The sequence below is a fragment of the Sprattus sprattus genome (assembly GCF_963457725.1).
Source record: "Sprattus sprattus genome assembly, chromosome: 10".
Taxonomy (NCBI): Eukaryota; Metazoa; Chordata; class Actinopteri; order Clupeiformes; family Clupeidae; genus Sprattus; species Sprattus sprattus.
This window is the reverse complement of record NC_137908.1, coordinates 28,468,660-28,487,095: the sequence shown is the minus strand read 5'-3', so window position 1 is coordinate 28,487,095 and position 18,436 is coordinate 28,468,660. Positions and strand designations below refer to the sequence as shown.

The 18,436-nt window shown below is 43.6% G+C and overlaps 1 protein-coding gene across 1 annotated transcript in view; it reads left to right on the top strand.

Moving 5' to 3' along the window:
- The window catches only part of suclg2 (succinate-CoA ligase GDP-forming subunit beta), a gene marked incomplete at its 5' end in the record, with an annotated part of 96,856 nt that overhangs the window by 3,840 nt on the left and 74,580 nt on the right, over positions 1-18,436 (top strand). The window contains one exon of the mRNA XM_080845440.1: positions 14,885-15,026. Coding sequence (XP_080701566.1) covers positions 14,885-15,026 — 142 coding nt within the window. The remainder of the gene's footprint in view (positions 1-14,884; positions 15,027-18,436) is intronic.

Sequence of the window (18,436 nt, the reverse complement as noted above, 5' to 3'; positions counted from 1 at the left end):
GGAACTCAGTGCAGCATTGCAGTTGAGATCCAGCTGCAGTTGATGCTTCTTTTCCCAGAGCTTTTGGTTCTGGTTCTGACTTCACAGATCATTTATAAATGAATCTGCAAGTGTCAATGTTTAATAAAGAGTGTGAAGTTCTTGCCATCCTGGTTCTGGTGTATTTGTGTATGGAGGGGCGATGAGGCTAGTTGTTGCGGCTATTCATGAGTTGTATAGACTCAGAGTACAAGTGTGTTTCTTCTTTGGCTCTTCTTAGCAGGTCATACAGGATGGTTAAGTTGAAATGAAACATTCAGAAGCTGCCTGATATGTATGTCGAGTCTTGCTCTTTTCCTCTTACTTGCAGTGCTTTAGAAATCTTCTGCCAAGACCACCTCATGTTTCTCCCTCCCTCCTCTCAGGCCAAATACACAGACTTAAACAACAGGAAGATCCAGTCTAGTTTTGTATTCTGTACTGCTTAGTCAGCATATATTTTCATCTTGTTGGTATAATGAGACATGGCTGTGGTAACAGGGGACCAACCTCATCTGTCTGGAAGAAGGCTTTAGATAATGAGAAAGTACACAGTGCCAAGTCATATTAGAGTGCACGTCTTTATTGAAAAGTGTTTGCCAACACTTGCTTAAATTCATATGCTACCTTACCTCAGATGAGTTGTGATTAAGTGTGTATTCTGAAAAGACTTGTCCGTTTTAACCGTTAAGGGGAAATACCAAAGGTATGAAATTAGCAATTTTAGCCTGGCTAAGAAGCGGATGTTGAGCATCACTTCAGTGAGGCTTGGACATTTCTCCCCAAAACAATGATCATGAAGATCGCTCTCAGCCACGTCTGTGCTGTTAGTCCCGGCATGTCCACTTTAGCCAGGTCCCATCTGTTTTTTGGCTGGAGTACAAGTTTTTTTCCTCTGGTCTTGCTGACAAGATAAGAGTAATGATCTAACAACATTCAGTCCCTTGGCCAGCAGTTCATGCTGCATGACTGACAGCTAGCTATCACTATGATCCAGCCCATTGGGCTATGACAGCCCATTCCACAAGGAATTCAATTTGAGACGGGTTGTCAATAACAATGCAAAAGAGATTACAACATTTTTTTTTTTTTTTTTTGAGGAAAGATGGTTCGGAGGAAGGGAAGCTGATAAATCAAACCCTCTGGACTGCAAGTCTGGAGTGTCAGATAATCCTCAGGTTATGCGCTTCTTTTATCCCCTTCCTACTCTCTGCTAATAGGAGTGCTGCACTGCGCTGCATTTGGAAATCACTTGCAAAGTTTGAAAGTGTCAAAGCAGCCTTCACCTCATATTGCTGCAGCAGTTGGTGGTTGGTTGAAACAGTGGAGTCGACCGAATGAATCTCCGTCTTGAATATTTTAGTGGGGGCTTGTGCGGGGGGCTGGGGCGGACGTGGGGGGAGAGGGGGGTGACTCCTCTGGTGCCTGGAACTTCAAACGGCGGTCGGCTTCCCCATCTGTCTACTGCATGAACACATTTACATTTCCTACCCGCAAGGGATACAGTAGACCAAGTTTGCTGTAACTGGATTTGAATATCATTTCGCCAAGGTTAATAGCCATTTCTGTTGCTCATAAGAGGTGTTTAGAATTTTTCAATAATTTAGAAGGCCCGCGATCATTCCGAATATTTTGGCAGGCTCCAGTGCAGTGCAACTAACCCTACAGGGACTCTGGCATTAGAAAGTATGTTTTCCAGGGTGATGAGAGCGATGTTTAGGCACACTCTGAAGATGCTCTGTCAAGGTCATCTCAGCACAATTAAACAGTGAGAAAAGGAATGTGGTAAGTAAACTCGATTAGGCACATCTTCCACTGGGTGATCCATGGAAGCAACAGCTGCTCTACAGCTTTCCAGCTCCTATGTTACTCAGTATAGTGCAGTTGTTTTTTTCCAGCAGGCCTGCTCGGACAGCTGTGCAGCATTAGCCATGCGTGTACAAAGCATAGTTTTCACACTCCAAGTCTATTTTTGTCACTTGACAGAAACAGTATGCCTTTACATTCTGTGAAGTGTAATTGCTTGTGTGCCGCCTCCGTTTCGAGTCACAACGGATGGGAAAACAGCAATAGCAGTCAGGTCACAGCTCGTCATCTGTGTATCGGTGCTTGAGCCTACAAGAGCCTTTACATGGCCAGATATTATACAACATCTGTAAGGATTGGATTCTCTTCCCCATGTGCTTCCTTGAGCAGGGTTTGGTTTATTTCTGGGCCTTAGCACCTCCTTGTCACTCATCAATCCCATTTGAATCCCACAAAATCGTCTCCTAATGATGTTCCTCGTTAAGTATGCTAATTGCTCAAATAGTAATCCGAGGAGAGCTGCTTTGCTTTGAGACCCTCCCTGGCGCTGTTAGATTAGGCCAAGCTCTGACTTCTCAATGAGGCAGATCGCAGTGATCTAAATCCTGCAGTACCTGCACATCTTTTGCCTGCCTGTTGTACCAGTAGAGATGTTGCATTAATATTATATGACCTTGTTACTTGTGAACCAAGGACAAACATTTATCAGAGTGTTGAAGGAGAGTAAATTGTAGCAGACGATGTGGGAAGAGCTCTACTGTGCTTTGCAATGAAGAGGGAAATGTAGGAGCTAATTGGCAGGGACATCATGATTTTTTCGCTCCCTAGTGATGTCATCCTGCTAGTTGCTAGTTGTAGAGATTCCATGTACCAAATTCAAACTTTCTGCATGTTTTGGTTGAAAGATGTTTTAAGCATTTCAAACAGTTACGCCTTTAATAGTGTTGCCTCTCTGGCTCTGTCTCAATGAGACCATTTTAGTCATATTTCAAGAAGAAAGACTCCAGGGTAACAGATAAATATTTGCTATAAAATTATGGAATCCTGCATTTGTATGTTTTGATGTTATTAAATCTGTAAATCATTATAAACAGATAGATGATTAACTGGCACTCGCAGTAAAACAAAGTTGTGAAATAGGAATTGCACCTTTTCAGATTACACACACATGAGGACTGAACCAATCAATTATGCACAATCACCCACATGAAAATACATTAATTTCTTTAATTTTCGAAGAAAAATGTCTGGTAAGGATCATTCCTGTTAATTAACTTGGAGGCCATTCAGAGTTGCTAATTAATGAGAGCTGTTTCAAAGGTTCAGGGCTTAGCTGAGATGCTGGTAATGAGGATTCTATCCCCAGAGATGCATTAAACTGCTACTGTATAGAATTGATCCAGGCCACTTGACAGATTTTCTTTAAGAGCCATTCTAATCCGTAATAACTTGTCAAATACAAAATAGTAGGAGCCACGTTCTGTGGACCACAGCTATGCAGAATGAAAAGTTTCGCTGATTATATCGTTTTTTCAAAGATTGTGTGTTTGTGTGCGCACGCATGTGTGCTGATGCAGCTGATCATTAGAATTAGTGAAAGTCTTAAAAAAGTTAAACAAAAGTATGCAGACTTCATTTTTGCCCTAATGCTTAACTTCTTTAGTGCTTGCTCGTGAGCGACTTTTTAAGAATGGTTTCTCAATGATTGGAATGTCAAATAATAATGTTAAAATGCAAATGGTAAATTTGAATGTAAAAAGGAGACCAGAGCAAGATAATAAATAAAAATGGTAGAATGTGGAGGTGGACAAAAAGGTAAGTCAAAGTAAGGTAGTAATAAAAGTAAGATAAATGGCAATAAAATGCAAAAAAGACTTTGAGGTGGGATTTGACAAAAGTGACACAAAAGTGGACAACAAATTAATTGAACTGCTGTTCCAGAGACTACAGATACTATAACCATAGATACTATAACCAAGCAGTGCAACAGCCAAGAGCCCTCTTGTGTACTTATGGTAACCTTTGGAAGGACAAGAAAACTGAACTCAAAAAAGAACTTTGAGGAAAATCACAGCTGAAGAGTTCCGTGAGTAGGTCTAAGACCCAAGTTGGCGGTCTAGTGACATAATACTAGAGTCTCCATACTGCTAATGTGCTTTCTTCAAACCTCTGGGAAGTCCTTGAGAGGTTTCATCACTTCAAACCTCTTCCTTGGAAAAGCTCCCTATTGAACATCCGTAAGCCCCCACTTCCGATTCCCAAAGAAAGACTTTAGCAGGTCAATACAGATTTGTAAATAACCTCTCTTGAATATGAAAAAGGTTTTTCCCTAGGGTGGAGAGGCATAAGCTTTTTTATCCTCTACCTCACAAGGACTCTTAGGAGTCGATGCTCTATTGACATATTGAGTTTTCCTCTCGCTGCCGTTTTAATGGAGATGCTTTATTTCAACCTCTGAGACAGGCTAATGATTATAGCCACCTCATATTAGCATGAAGTACTATACATTAGGGAGGCCATTTCCATACTTTTTTCCTTACTCACAAATCCTACAAATACACAGCAACCATGTCATTTGTGTAGCAGATGTTGATTTTCCGTTTGTACGAGGTGCAGATGTTGACGCTAGTAGGAGTTGCAAATGCAAAGGCACAAAAACAACTGGTGGCACTACAGTATGAAGCTAAAGCAGAGTTTAGAGTTTGACTTTTCTTTGGTTCTTCAGGTCAGCCTTTTACACTGCAGCATTTTTTCATACGCTGCAGGTCTCTTTTTCTATGTCAGTATTTTTCAGTGTTAATTAACTGTCTCTGTTTTGGTGTGGAAGGGGAGGAGTTTGATGGGATGGGCTAGAAATCCGTGTTTTGCATAGATCCATTGGTTAACGCATCTTTGAACAAGGGGCGTGGCTGGGTGTATGGGGAAAAGAAGATAAAATCCCACAGAAGCCATAGCCTAGCTACACTGGACACTTTGAGGATGGATTAGAGCCCCGACATAAATGGATTAGTTATGGATGTTGCTTGCTAGCTAAGTACTTGCTAAGATGGGTAATGTTAGTTTGTTTACAAGTGGCAACAGTTCCTAAGGATAGAAAAGTCACGCTTGTAACCCATAGTGCCATAGACGTTGGATCAAACTGTTGAGGACGGTAAAAATACTTCTAAATACCCCGGTAGACCGTAATACTGTGATACAGCCCAAGTTTGTATGTTCACACTCAAAATGACTACTTGAGGGGACGTTCATGTGCAACTTCCAAATGGGAAACTCTTTCAGAGGCCTGCACTTCTGCAGGAGTACCGTATGTCCAGCGTGGGACTAATTTGGAATGCGGAGTGCGGGTGCGGATGGGGGTGGGAAGAAACTGAAGTGTGCATGAGCGGGAGAAAGACATGACTCACAGGAGTCCCGCAAAAGTGTATAAAATTACATAAAAAGTATATTTTTTGTTCTTAAACTACAGAATTGTAGAAATGTTATTAATATTTGCAGGAGAGCAGCAAAAAATAACCCATGCTTTACATTAACAGGATTGGTGTTTTTTTATGCACAGCACAAATTTATGAGAGTGAGCATGAGCTGAAAAATCTGAAAAATCCATCATGTGTAAATGTCCACCTGCGAGATTTTACAGGCCTGAGCGGGACAAAATATTACATAGATTGGTGGGAGCGGGACAGGATCTATACAGGAGAGCTGAAAAATCCATCCCTCACAGACCTCTAACTAGTATTTTCCATAATTCCAATAACATGTGAAGGCATGCCTTTCTAACAAGTTAAGGGAGTCATTAAACCGCATGACACATTTTTTTTCTTGCGGTAGTCACTCTGCTTCGATTTTTTTAGATCTACTTTGTGAGTGACAGATTAGATTAATAACAGCATTGGCAATGACACACACTTCGTTAGCCACACTCTGGCTCAGTCGAGCAGTCTTGTCGAGACTGTTTATTGGTTGGCTGAGTGTGGGGAGCCAGGCTTTGACCTTCTCTTCAAATGGAGCACTTATTACCCCAATAAATCCCTAAGAATTAGTAGACGCCTCTCCATCAGTGTGTGGGAAGGAGCTTATGACATTGTGGTCCACTTACTGCAAAAGAAGAGAGCTAAGCACTGTGCTCGCTACAATCAAGAGCACCTCTCTTAAGCTTAACACTCAACCTTGAGCCTTACACAACACTTACAAACAACCCTCCTGGTTTATACCTATAGACTATGCATCTCTCCATGGTGTTAATGCATTCTGAAAGGAATTAAAGCCATAGCGTAGGCCTGTCATTTGCTGACTGGCGTATGTAAGTGAGGGCGCTGTAGATTGACTTTGCTGCATTGAGAGGGTGGTGTTATAACTTTGTCTGGGCCATGGGTGAAGCACCTCTGCCATCTGCTCCCTCAGTGCAGAATGGGATGCGAGTGCTTCCTCAACTTTCCACTGCCCTTGTCTTGGCAAGCAAAAAGTCACATCCCACTGTGAGCGTTGGGCCATGACACGTTTTATGAAATTACTATTCATGGTTTTATTCCTGAGTTGAGATGGGTGGATATCATCTTGTTTCTTTCTCCAGGTTGATGTGTTGATGTGAATCTGTTTGCAATCTGTGTATGTTGTAGGGTACTTCACTAATAAACTATTTATTAACCCATTTCTGCCTAAAACGCCTGCTAAAAACGCCTGTTAAATCCTATGCTATTCTATGAGAAAGTACCTCATTTCCTGAGGGTTTTCTGAGAAAACAGTAAGAATTGTCAACGTCTACAAAAACCTTAATATCTAAGCCTCTGTAGCACTTAGAAACATGAAATAAGAAGCATTGTGAAGGTAAGAACTGCAGGTTTTATTAAAACCTGCTCCCTGAGCACACAAACAACAATAACATTTGTAAAAAACTCTCAAACACACAAAAACAATATAAATCAATGATATAAAATACAATAAATACAATTTTCAAGTATGCAAACATTATGAGGGAGGGGAAGAGGGGGAGGGAGGGGGAAAGAGAAATGGGGAGGGAGGAGAGGAGAGTGATGGAGACATCCTGGGGTGGAGCTGGCCTCGCAGTTCACATGGAGCATGAAGCCATGGCGGGGTCAACGTTATCCTGGAGATGGAGATATCTGTAAAAACGTATGGCAAAGCATTCAATCATTGTATTATTATGAGACCCACCCTCTCAGCTGGTGCTAAGACAATGGCCTACTAGACTGTCTATAGGGTAATAGGTGTTCATATGCCAATTGTTCAGGTCTCTTTGAGGCACAGACAGGGAGTACACATTCAAGTTGGATACACAATAAAGCTACACTAACAGAATAGTATATTTCCAGTTCCATCAATGTTATTTATAGTATTTATATTTATTCATAATTGTATTACTATTCATTATGATGTATTATGCTATACAGTTCTCCACGTTATTTTTCTTATCTAAAATCTTTGGACAAAAACGTCTGCTAAATGTAAATGCTATTTATTCATTATGCCATTATTGTATCTATAACTAACATTATTGCATGTATATATTATCAACCATCATCACCATTAGTAATCGCTATAGCACCACTATCATTACTGCCCATTCCGTTTTCTAAGAGAAGAGAACTCGGAAGATCGCACAAGAAAACAAAACATAAATAATTACCTCCAGATCATTGCCGGTTGTCCAGTCCACCTGGAATCCCTCCTCCTCTCCTTCCGTGCCCACAAAATCCCACTCCTGTGCCGTATCTAATGGATCCTCTGACACAAAGTTATTATCCTTCTCCCTCTCAGACTCAAATCCTTCAAAATCTATGTCGAAATCACTGACATCGCTATCAAAATACTCCATGTTCACTGCTACTTCTTCACTGCTACTTCTCGCTAGCCAGCATGGTATCACTGAAAACAAGCACAGAATATCGCGTGGCTATCTGATTGATTGACGTGATTTTCAGCCAACCAAAGTTCATTTTGGTGGTCATCTGATCTTTAGCAAAGCCTTAAGACCCATCCCATGTGTAATTTTAACCAACCAGAGTGAGTTATACGCTGCATTCGTCATGAAAACAACACGTGTACAAAATGCTGCGCTACGCAGCAACCGGCAGGAAAGCCTATGCTGCGCTACGCAGCAACCGGCAGGAAAGCCTATGCTGCGCTACGCAGCATCCGGCGCCAATGGGTTAAAAAACTATTCACCCACATTAATAGGCAGTATGGTGCAGTATGATAAAGCTACTGTACCACAGTACATGTGTGATGGGACTTGGCACGATCCTCATGTGCAGAGAAGCACTCCTCCTCATGCAATTTGGAGTCATGCCCCACAGGCAAAGCTGATAAATGTTTTTATGCTAGCAGTAATTATTATGGCTTATGTCTTACTTCCCCCCACACGTTTCTTGTAATCATCTTCAGTTTCATGTAGCTCAAGATCATTTGGCTTTGTTAACTGGTTTTTCTTTGTTGTGCGAGTTCAGTCAGATAATTGACTCTTAAGTGTCAAGTGATAATGGACAATATGAGGATTCAGTTTTTGAAGTGTGACAGCATTGACAATGCTGAGTAATCAGTGACGCTGGGTGTAGCCGAAGCATTGTGTGTAGTCAAAAAATTAATGAATTCAGAGATGGATACATGAAATGCCAAGACGTTCTTTTTGCTGTCATTTCCCTGCCACAGCTAAATGTCATGTCTGCAAGGAGCAGAGGAGTCTTGCGCAAAACATTTTGGTTTTGAGCCATCCATGGCCTCCTAAGCGTACCAGAATCTTTTTTTTTTATTATTCAGCTGTATATTTTAAGGATGAACTTCATTTTGCATATGCAAGAGCAGATACTCAATATGGTGTGTTCAAGACAGGGCGTTTCATATACCCCCGCACAGTCTGTCCTGTCGCTAATCTGAATGCATCATTTTGCCCCCGGGTCAGTTTGCCCGGATACAAGGCTGCCCTGGAAATGAGCGCTGTTTGCGGGATTGGCCCTTAGCGATGGTACGGTAATCAGTGTTGAAGGTTTCCCTGTTGTGTCCTATGCGAGACTGGCACAGTGTTCGCGAGAGAAAGAGAGAGAGCAAGTGAGTCTTGTGCGCACTCATGCATACCTGTGGAGGCCAACTCCTCCATTTCTAATTTCCTTCCAAGCAGGGGCTGAGTTATTGCTTTTTATGTTTTATGATTTCACTGCGAAAGAACATTCACTGTCTGTCGCTCTCTCCTATTGCCAGAATGTCTGGAAGCTTTTTGTCCTTGACAGGCTTTTCTCCCTCAGCTTATATTTTTCTCTTTCTCTCTAATTCAATTTCAAGTAGCTTTATAAGCATGGCTGCTTATGTACAGTGCTGCCAAACGCATAAACACATACGTGTGGATTCAAATTCTACAGACCAAATGAGCCAGATCAAACCGTAAATGGTGATACCACTCACTGTCTCTCAGGTCATGGCAGGGCAGGCTGTGATAAACTGGGCAGCCAGAGCAGCCAGAGGGTTTCTCTCTCTCTCTCTCTCTCTCTCTCTCTCTCTCTCGCTCAGCTGACTGTACTTTTTTGAGTAGCCCGCTAGGTGTGTGTGTGTGTGTGTTTGTGTGTGTGTGTGTGTGTGTGTGTGTGTGTGTGTGTGTGTGTGTGTGTGTGTGTGTGTGTATATTCATAGCTTGTACTATTTAGACTTTCTCCTGAGCACTGATGAAGATAATTACTGTGGAATGAGTGTCCCGAGGGACAGCTACTATCTGCCACACGTGGTGTCCTCCAGTCTTCGGGGACCTGCCCCATCCCTCTTCTCCAGGTGCTCCCTGGCCAAGCATTCCCTTCCCATAAACCAGTAACCTACAAATGCAAACTACTCTGGAGCATTGAGGAATTACGAGGTTGACCTCCTTAAAGACTCCCCCCCCCCCCCCCCCCCCTGAGGTGTTGAGTAATGTTTCAAATAGTTGTGTATATTGGCACGTTTTCCTCTGACTAAAATGGATACCACCATAAACAGATGACACTGGTGTTTATGGATTGCTACTGAGATTAAGCAGCTTTTACAGCTATATAAAAAATGGCAACACTGAATAAGATGTGGACACTGGTAGCAAGTCCGATGGAGTGAAACTTATGAATTTCCCTTGTAAAATTGATAACAGAAAAGCCACCAGGGGCAGAAAAATGGCTGATGTCTTTATGATGGAGGAGAATTGCACTGGTTTCAGTCCCAGCTACACTTACCTTCTGGTACCCCGTAGGTGTCGGCGGACAAAAATAAAGTGCTTTTCATATGTTGCCTCTGTTTTGCTGTGCCCCAAGGTAACTGACAGTGCCAGAAGGGACGCCAGCAGACCCATTTCTCACTCAGCATCTGCTATTTTAGGGGATTTCTCTCTCGCTCTCTCCCTCTGTCCTTCTTCCTTTCTCTCTTTGTTTCTCTCTACCTTCCTTTTTCTTCTGGCGACAGTAGGGTCTCCTCTGATTGGTTTAAAATGTGTCGTCAGCTCCCTCTCCAACCACTCTGCAGGTATTGGGAGGACTTAGTTAGGGTGTTATTAAGGGTGAGTTTCCACTTGACAGAAAGGAGCGAATCTGCGGAGCAGTATGTTTCTGTACTTGTCGGGTCACATTAACATCTTTCTCCCCATTTTGAAGGCCTCACGCTGTTAATTATCCACTCAGACTTGCTTAGGCTTTTTTTGTGTGCATAGTGGACATCTTTCAAAGTATTTTGGACCCAGTGCCTGTTGTTCGTCTTTATCAGTCTGTTCCCAGACTGCTGGGTTGTTTTGTTGTGTTCATTATCTTTTAATGAAAGTCCTTTTTTTGTTGTATTTATCGACATACCATTTTAATTGGTATGCAGTGATGCTCATCATGTTATCCTCTTCAGTAAACTTGTTTTTTTTCGCATACAGTCAAGGCCCTGGGGGTGAAACTTGACATGGACATTCACACTGTGAGTCAAATCGACGTACAGCCTCTTAGACCAGGCTTTGAAAGTGTGTGCATTCTATTCTTTTCGAGCCTTGCCACGAAAGTGGCAGTGAATTCATTACAATCAGGCTCAAGGCTTTTGTATCTAAAAAAACCCTGTCCTTCTGTACTCAACGAGGCCAGCGCTAAAAAGGGAGAGCGTTGTGGAGGCATCTCAATGACTGGTATAGTCTGGCACTTAATACGAAGATAAATGCTGCGTTTAGACTGCCGACGTATTAAGTGGGACGGCTGGACATTTTCAATAAGGCTAGGTGAGTGGAGCAGTTCATTTTATATGCCTTTGTGTGGCTGTTTTTAATACCTTGTGTCCCGCCACTGAACCCTTTACAAAGCTGTGAGCCTGATAATGAGAGCGAGCTGGCAGATGCGGACAACGAGCTTGCTGTGCCTCGTAGGCCTGGAAGGAAATAAAATGAGGCAACTCTGGCTCTGTCGACGCTTCTCTGATAAGCCCCAGTATTGTCTCCTTCAGGTAACAGAAGCAGGGGAGATGAGATCTTGTCTAAAAATAATGAACTTACCAAGAAAACAAAGGCATTCACAAGCTTTATTGGGAATGGGGCTTTACTGGGGACAACTGAACTTGATCAATTTACTTTTAGGTTTTACGTTCTCACTGTACTGAAGCTATGTCACCCATGCAAAAAATAAATCTTCCGGGGGCGTGTTCGATACGGACAAATAAAGGCCGGGCCCCGAATACAAGCCGGGGGTAAAATAAGGTACCGGTAGCCTATTTTACTGTAGCCTACCAGCATCAGTCCATCTGCACAAAGTAGACATCAAAATTTAATTGAATGCATTTCATAAATACATGTGCATGAAGGCACGTCTGGCAATTTGTTATTGTTTAGCCTAAATGCACCACGTATCGTAGCCTACTGTTGTTTATCTGTAACGTTTAAGTTGGCTTGGTTACTTGGAAACCAGCCTCGCCGAATGGATTTTCTCAGTCCGCGATAAGCATAATAGAGTGTCTAGAAAAAATATTAAAAACAGAGCTTTGGAAATCTTTTCCTCCGTGACTGACAGTGGAGACCATAACTTCGATGTTTATTGTTACGTTGACACTGCACATAAAGCGCTACGCGATGTGCAGGAAGTGTTGAACGCGTATGCAATGAATGATATTAGCCTACTGTAATTATGCCCATTACTTGATTTAAGTAATACAATTATATAACAGAAGAAAAGTAAGAAATAAAGGCCTGCCCCTAATACAAGCCTGCCTCAAATAAAGGACGGTGCGCTGAGCAGCCTAAGTAAATAAAAGCCCCGGCCACAATTTGAGGATTTACGGTAATTCACAATTTGGCTGTAATGTGAAAACTGAATCGGAATAATGGCATTGTCAGCCATATTGTCATGTAATCCCCCATACAGGTGTCCAGTTGTTGCAGAAATGACTAAAACACACGACAAGGACTTAACCAGGATCTCAATGTTTTTTTGCAGAGAGCTGCAAACCTAAACCTTGCCCATATGCTCATATTATGTCCCATAGGCGTCAGTGTAGGCTACTGGCTAACACAGTAACTGACTTTTAATTGATAGACTACAGTGGACATTGACACTTCATGGACTACAGTGTACTGACTCTTGACAAACCATTCTTTTTTTTTTTTTTAAATGTAACATTCAAATGTTCTTTAAGCATATTCTATGCAGATTTATCAGACCATGTAGCTTCCCCTTTTTTGAAAGATAGGTTGTCAAAAACGTGAAGGGCTTAGTCTAATTTGGGCCCCACCACAACTTTTCTCTTCCAGCGGAGTCAAACGCTCTGGATCTACTTTTGTTGACTTGTTGAATAGTTGTGAGGTTTGCGGAGGGTCTGTAAGAGTGTGTCTGTATTGTTGAATGAAATGGGTGGGTGGGTGGGTGCGGGTTGTGTGCTACACCAGTGCTCTCTTGCTCATGCGAGGAGAGACGGCGTTCGCCACGTCTTCCCCACTCATGAATGATGGAGATGCAGGAAGCTTCATTTAAATGTCACGCCATGGCCTTGTCAGGCCCTCTACAACCACCATGTCAAATGGCATTTTTTAAAGTGCCCCTTAGTCATTCCTCCTCCTGTCAAAATCCATTTTTTAAAAGACTCCCAAAGAAAGGTTCCTTGCTTGATCTGCTCCGTAGACTTTGTTGTAATTGAAGAACATTGAATTATTTATCAGCTGTGCTTGTAGTTGGATTTTTTGTGGTGGGGGATGATGCTCACAGGAGCCATTAGAAACACAGACACTAGAGCAGGGAAGAAATTATTTTATATTACTCAAATAACCTGAAGTCCTTTTGATGCATGATTTCATCTGCTGTTCTTTCCGAGCCCGTGAGTTTGTTATGTAACTCCTCTGATGCAGGAATACGGTTCACTGTCAACTTGACACTAAGTGTTTCTACAACAGCTGCATGGTTTTGCCAAGGGAATGTATTGTCACAGATCATTAAGAAACCATGGCTATGGAGGGGTTTCTTCCTCTAAAAAACGTCCTGAACCTTTGCAACGCTGAAAACTCCAATGTAAGGGCTTTTGTTGCTTGGGCCAATGCTAACGTCAGGAATCCGGGGGAGAAAGCCTCTGTATTTGCATGTTAGCTTCTTACCACAGAGCCAAGAATGATTAAATTAGGGGGGTCTGAAGGACAGCCTGAGGCTTATTTTTAATTCCACGTCCTTTTCTCACTTTTAGTAAAATGGCTTTGTTCTCCCTCATGAAGTTGGCTTTGTTGTTCCACACCATTGGGATAATGGGGGCCCCCCTGACGGAACAAAAGGAAAAATGAACCTTAGTGCCGTGCATTTCATATTGGGGCCGATGTCTTTTTAATCACAACAGCAGCTGGAGTCAGCGCTAGGCTGGTTTGCTGAGCAAACAGATTGGGCCTCGATGACACCTGTCTGCCCCTGTCTGTATTCTCAGAGGGTATTGAAAGACAAAGATGAGAGAGGCTTGGGGGGGCGGGGGGGGGGGGGGGGGGGGGGGCACTGTGTGCCAAGATGGGTGGTTCAGAAGTTCAACTTTATAAAGCCTGCTTCACTTCATACACCACCATGTCCTGTGTTTGAAGCCCACCCTCAGTTTATATCAAGCACTAAAGAGCACTGTTTGCAGTGTGGCAAATTTAGTAGATGTAGCAAGTTTATGTGATGTCCTCACCAGAGGGGACAACTTATTGCCATGCCAGTGAATATAAAAAGTATTGAATTGCATTCTGTGGTTTATTAATAAATCCGTAACACTGTGATCAGTGTAAATGAGCTGTGAACTTGCAGTCCTGTAGTTGCAGCCATGAACTTCTTGTTGTTGTTGTTGCTGTTAAACTTCCATTTTCCATGCAGTTGACACACTTCACAGCACTTTTCAGTAACCAGAACACAGTTGTTTCACTTAATTTAAACTAATTTTAGTTTACGTTCTGCTGTGCTACGTCTTTTGCCATTCACAAGTAACCAGTTCACCAACAGCAATGCCGGCACTTGATTATAAAAGGCTGCTCATTAATGGAAGCAATTTACAGCTTGTTTTTGAGGTGCAGGGAATCGTGTAGGCTATTACTGAGGTACGAAACGCGGCAGAGCCAACCGGTGTTGTTCTGAGCTCCTGTCTCCCTGTCTCATCCAGGTTCAGAGCTTCACACAGGAAAGATGAATCAATGAAATTCCCCCTGCAGCCATCGTCTAATCAATAATCACAGAAGTTTAGTTCCAGTCTGCCATTTTACAGCAGTTCCATTGACCTCATGCTGGCTACAGTTTAATGTCTGGCAGGTTTAATGTACAGACGCTGGCTCTGAGCACCTCTGTGAACCATTAACGTGAAGGGCAAAGAAATTAAGAATAAAAAAGAAGGTCAGTGTTTGAAGTGCCGTGCAGCTGTGATGGGACACATCACTTTTAGTGTGTTTAATGAAAGTCACTTTCGTTCGTTGCCATTAATTCCCGATCTCCTGTCTCAATTAAATGCTCAAACAGTCCTGTTTGATGGTTATAGCATATGTATCCCTCGCTGTCTTTGTGTCTTTGTTCCTGTGGCTCTCTTCTCTGTCTTTCTCTTTGTCCCTCTCTTTAGGCTAATTCTCATTCTTGTTCTCCCTCTGCAGTTGGCGCGAGTGAGCTCCAGGCGATGGCTGAATTTGCAGGAATACCAGAGCAAGAAGCTGATGCAGGAGAGCGGGGTAACGGTGCAGCGCTTCTTCGTGGCGGACACTGCCCCTGCAGCCCTGGAGGCCGCCAAGAGGCTAAGTGAGTAGCGCCTGCGTGTTAGCAGCCCTGGGTTTGACTGGTGAGGGCCCTGTGTGTGCCATTGAGTCGGTGTTGCGGCCAACAACAACAGCTGATGTGTTCTAACAGTCAGCACGTGGGCCTCTTTGTTGGGGTTTCTGTGTGTGCTGAAGGGTGCCCATGTTCAGAGGTAGTCAGAGATTTTTGATGTTGGTCATTTATGGCATCAATCATCTTACTCATTTCCTTTTTTCTTTCTCTCTCTCTCTCTCTCTCTCTCTCTCTCTCTCTCTCTCTCAAAATCTCTCTTTCTTTGTTGCCATCTCGCTGTTTTGGTCTCCCACAGTAATACCCCCTCAATGACACATCCACACAAACTTTCACACCCCTCTGAATGTTTAATTCATACAATTCACTCCAGTGTCTCTCACTCTCTCTCTCTTTCTCTCTCTCTCTCTCTTTCTCTCTCTCTCTCTCTCTCTCTCTCTCTCTCCATGCTAACCTTTTGCTTTCTGAGAAATGTGCCACCTTTCTCAAGGAACCTGGTGCGAGCCTTGCCTGCGATGTGTCTTGGTCTATCTCCAGTGTTAACAGCGGCGGCCGTCGCCCGATGCAGTGCCAAGATAATCACACCATGGCACCCCCACTTGCACTCCCCTTCACTCAGAGAAGAGGGGCTGAGCATGGGGTGCTGGTGGAGGAGAGGGAGGGCGGGAGGTGTGTGTGTGTAAGTGGTGTGGTGTGGTGTGTGTGTGTGTGGTGTAGCCTGGAGCTGGTCCAGATGCTGGGGCTTCCCTGTGCCCATCCTTGGCTGCTGTAATCTCAAGCTTATCTCTCACTACACAATGGGCCCACACCACTGGCCTCTTGTGCTCCCGCTGAATGCTGTAATTCGCTGTGGGCCTTGTGTCTGTCTGTGTGTGTGTGTGTGTGTGTAACTGTGAGTGTGTTTCTGTGTGTGTGTGAAACTGTGAGTGTGTTTCTGTGTGTGTGTGTAACTGTGAGTGTGTTTCTGTGTGTGTGTGAAACTGTGAGTGTGTGTGCATGTCTGTCTCTCGCTTAAACAGCTTCACAGACTCAAAGCTGCCATTGATGGTTCATTTGTTCTTAGATTCGAGTGCATGGAGGTGTGTGCATGTGAGCATTGAGGGGTAGGTAAGTGTTAGTGAGTGAGTGTGTGTGTGTGTGTGTCTGTTTGCCTGCACAGCTATTTCCATTCTTGCACAATTGGGCATATTTGCCCAGACTCGTGTGCGAGACTAGGGCCATTTGAAGCCGTGCGGTGGCATGGCTCTGATTTCCCCCACCATTTATTTGTGCTGCGATAGCCCTTGGTTCTGTGGGGAACCAGGCCTGCCTGTGTCTGCGCCGAGGCTTACGGGCAAAGCCAGTCTCTGACATCCTCTCTGGAGAGACAGGCATAGCGAGAGCCCTGGGTAGCCTGGGCCTGATGGGGGATTTGAGGTGACCAAGCATGACCCAAATGGATTTCTGTGCGACGCTGATACGGCTGTGAGCCTTGCCTCTCCGGAACAGCATTCTCTCCATTGGGCTTACCTAGCCATGAAGCAGTGAATGTGACAGCTCAATTGGTGTGCCGTAGTATCTCACCCCATACACACACTCACACTCTCACTCTCACACACACACACACACACACACACACACACACACACACACACATACATACATAAAGGCACAACAAAACACTGGATGCTGCAGTGGTGAGATATCCCTGTGGTGACATTGATTGATAGTGGCAGGTATGGATTCTCCCAAAACAGTGTGTTGTATCTTAAGGCATCACATACAGTTTTAGGATTTGGTTTCCCACACCTTACATACGTAGCTGAGGTCAAATTGCTGTAACGGATCATATTCATGACACAGATGTAAGCATGACGCCCTGCCTACAGTCAGATTGGACAAATTAATGAAAAAGACTGCATCCTTTTCTCTCTCTCTCTCTCTCTCTCTCTCTCTCTCTCTCACACTTCTCACACTTCTCTCGCTACATCCAGCACCTGTCCAGGCTGGCATCCATGTGCCTCAGTGCCAGACAGTGACGTTGAGGGGGTGTTGCTCATTTTAACACTCCCAAAAAAAACCTCCCCTGCGCTCAGTGAGGCTAGCCTGATGCTGGCCTCATCAGTCACCTCGCACATAGAGAGTGCACGAAAAAGAAAGAGAAAGTGTATGTATATTGTGTGAGTGTGTGAGAGATTATACAGCCGGTGCCTGTGCGTGCTACTGCTGCCGCTAGCACGGGAGAACAATACGAGGGGCTCACATATACCGTGTCCGCGTGCTGATTGGAAGATGGAGTGCGAAACTTCCTCGCCGTGTGTGCCACAGGGCATCATAAATCAGCGCGTGGCAGCCATTCTACATCTCAAAGCTCTCCGCACCGCACCGCGCCGTAAACATACACTTTGCAAATGAACGAAGGGAAAGCAGGAGGAGAAAAAAAAAGAGAAAAAAGGGCAGGGAAACCCATCAAGATGAAATGACTTGCAGAAAAGTGGTTTCAGTCTTTTTGACAAAGGTGCTGAGGAGCGAAGAAAGTGCTTGGGTGAAAAAACACCTTATCAGAAATTCAGAAATGTTTTTTCTTTCAAGAGGCGCCCTTCCCCAAGCCAAGGTGTGATCTCAAACACTATATTTGTATGCTGACTTTGAATGTAAACCCTTATGGTAGCTTGACATCTTTAGAGATGAAAGCAGGACATGGAATGAATATAAATGATCATGGTCTCTGCCTCATCCTGTTCCAAAGACACACACACACACACACACACACACACACACACACACACACACACACACGACAGACAGACAGACATGTGCTTGCCTAAATGTTCTCCCATCTACTATATGGCTGTAATTGTCTTGTCTGCTTTGTATAGCATATCCCTACTGACAGACGTATCTGATGACCTAATCTTGATGGATTTCATTCACAATATTCCAAGTTTCCAAGCACCCAAGTCAGTCTTCATCTGCCAGGGTGTTTTTCTCCGTGCGGGGATTGAAGAGCCGTAGATCGTAAAACATTCTTGGGGACTGTTATCTTTTCCACCTTTAGTGCTCTTGATGGATGTATGCACCACACAGGCTGTACACATGCTCTGAGCTACTCTAATTGAAATCATAGGGTCTCATCATATGGTGTCCATATCATCTAGGCCCTAATGGACGCTTTGTCCTTCCCAGTGATGGATGTGTTTACCACACTGCATCAGATGTTGCAATATTTACTTTCCATAGTTAATATTCAATAGCATTCACAAACATTAACGCATTATGTTATGGTGTGTTAGGATGAATTAAGATTATTGAGAAATGGCAGAAAGTCTTGGGCTCTGTTTTGCTTCCAGTTTTCTGAAGTTTGGACGGTAAGCTTTGCTGTTTGTCCTTTCTAGTTTCTGCAT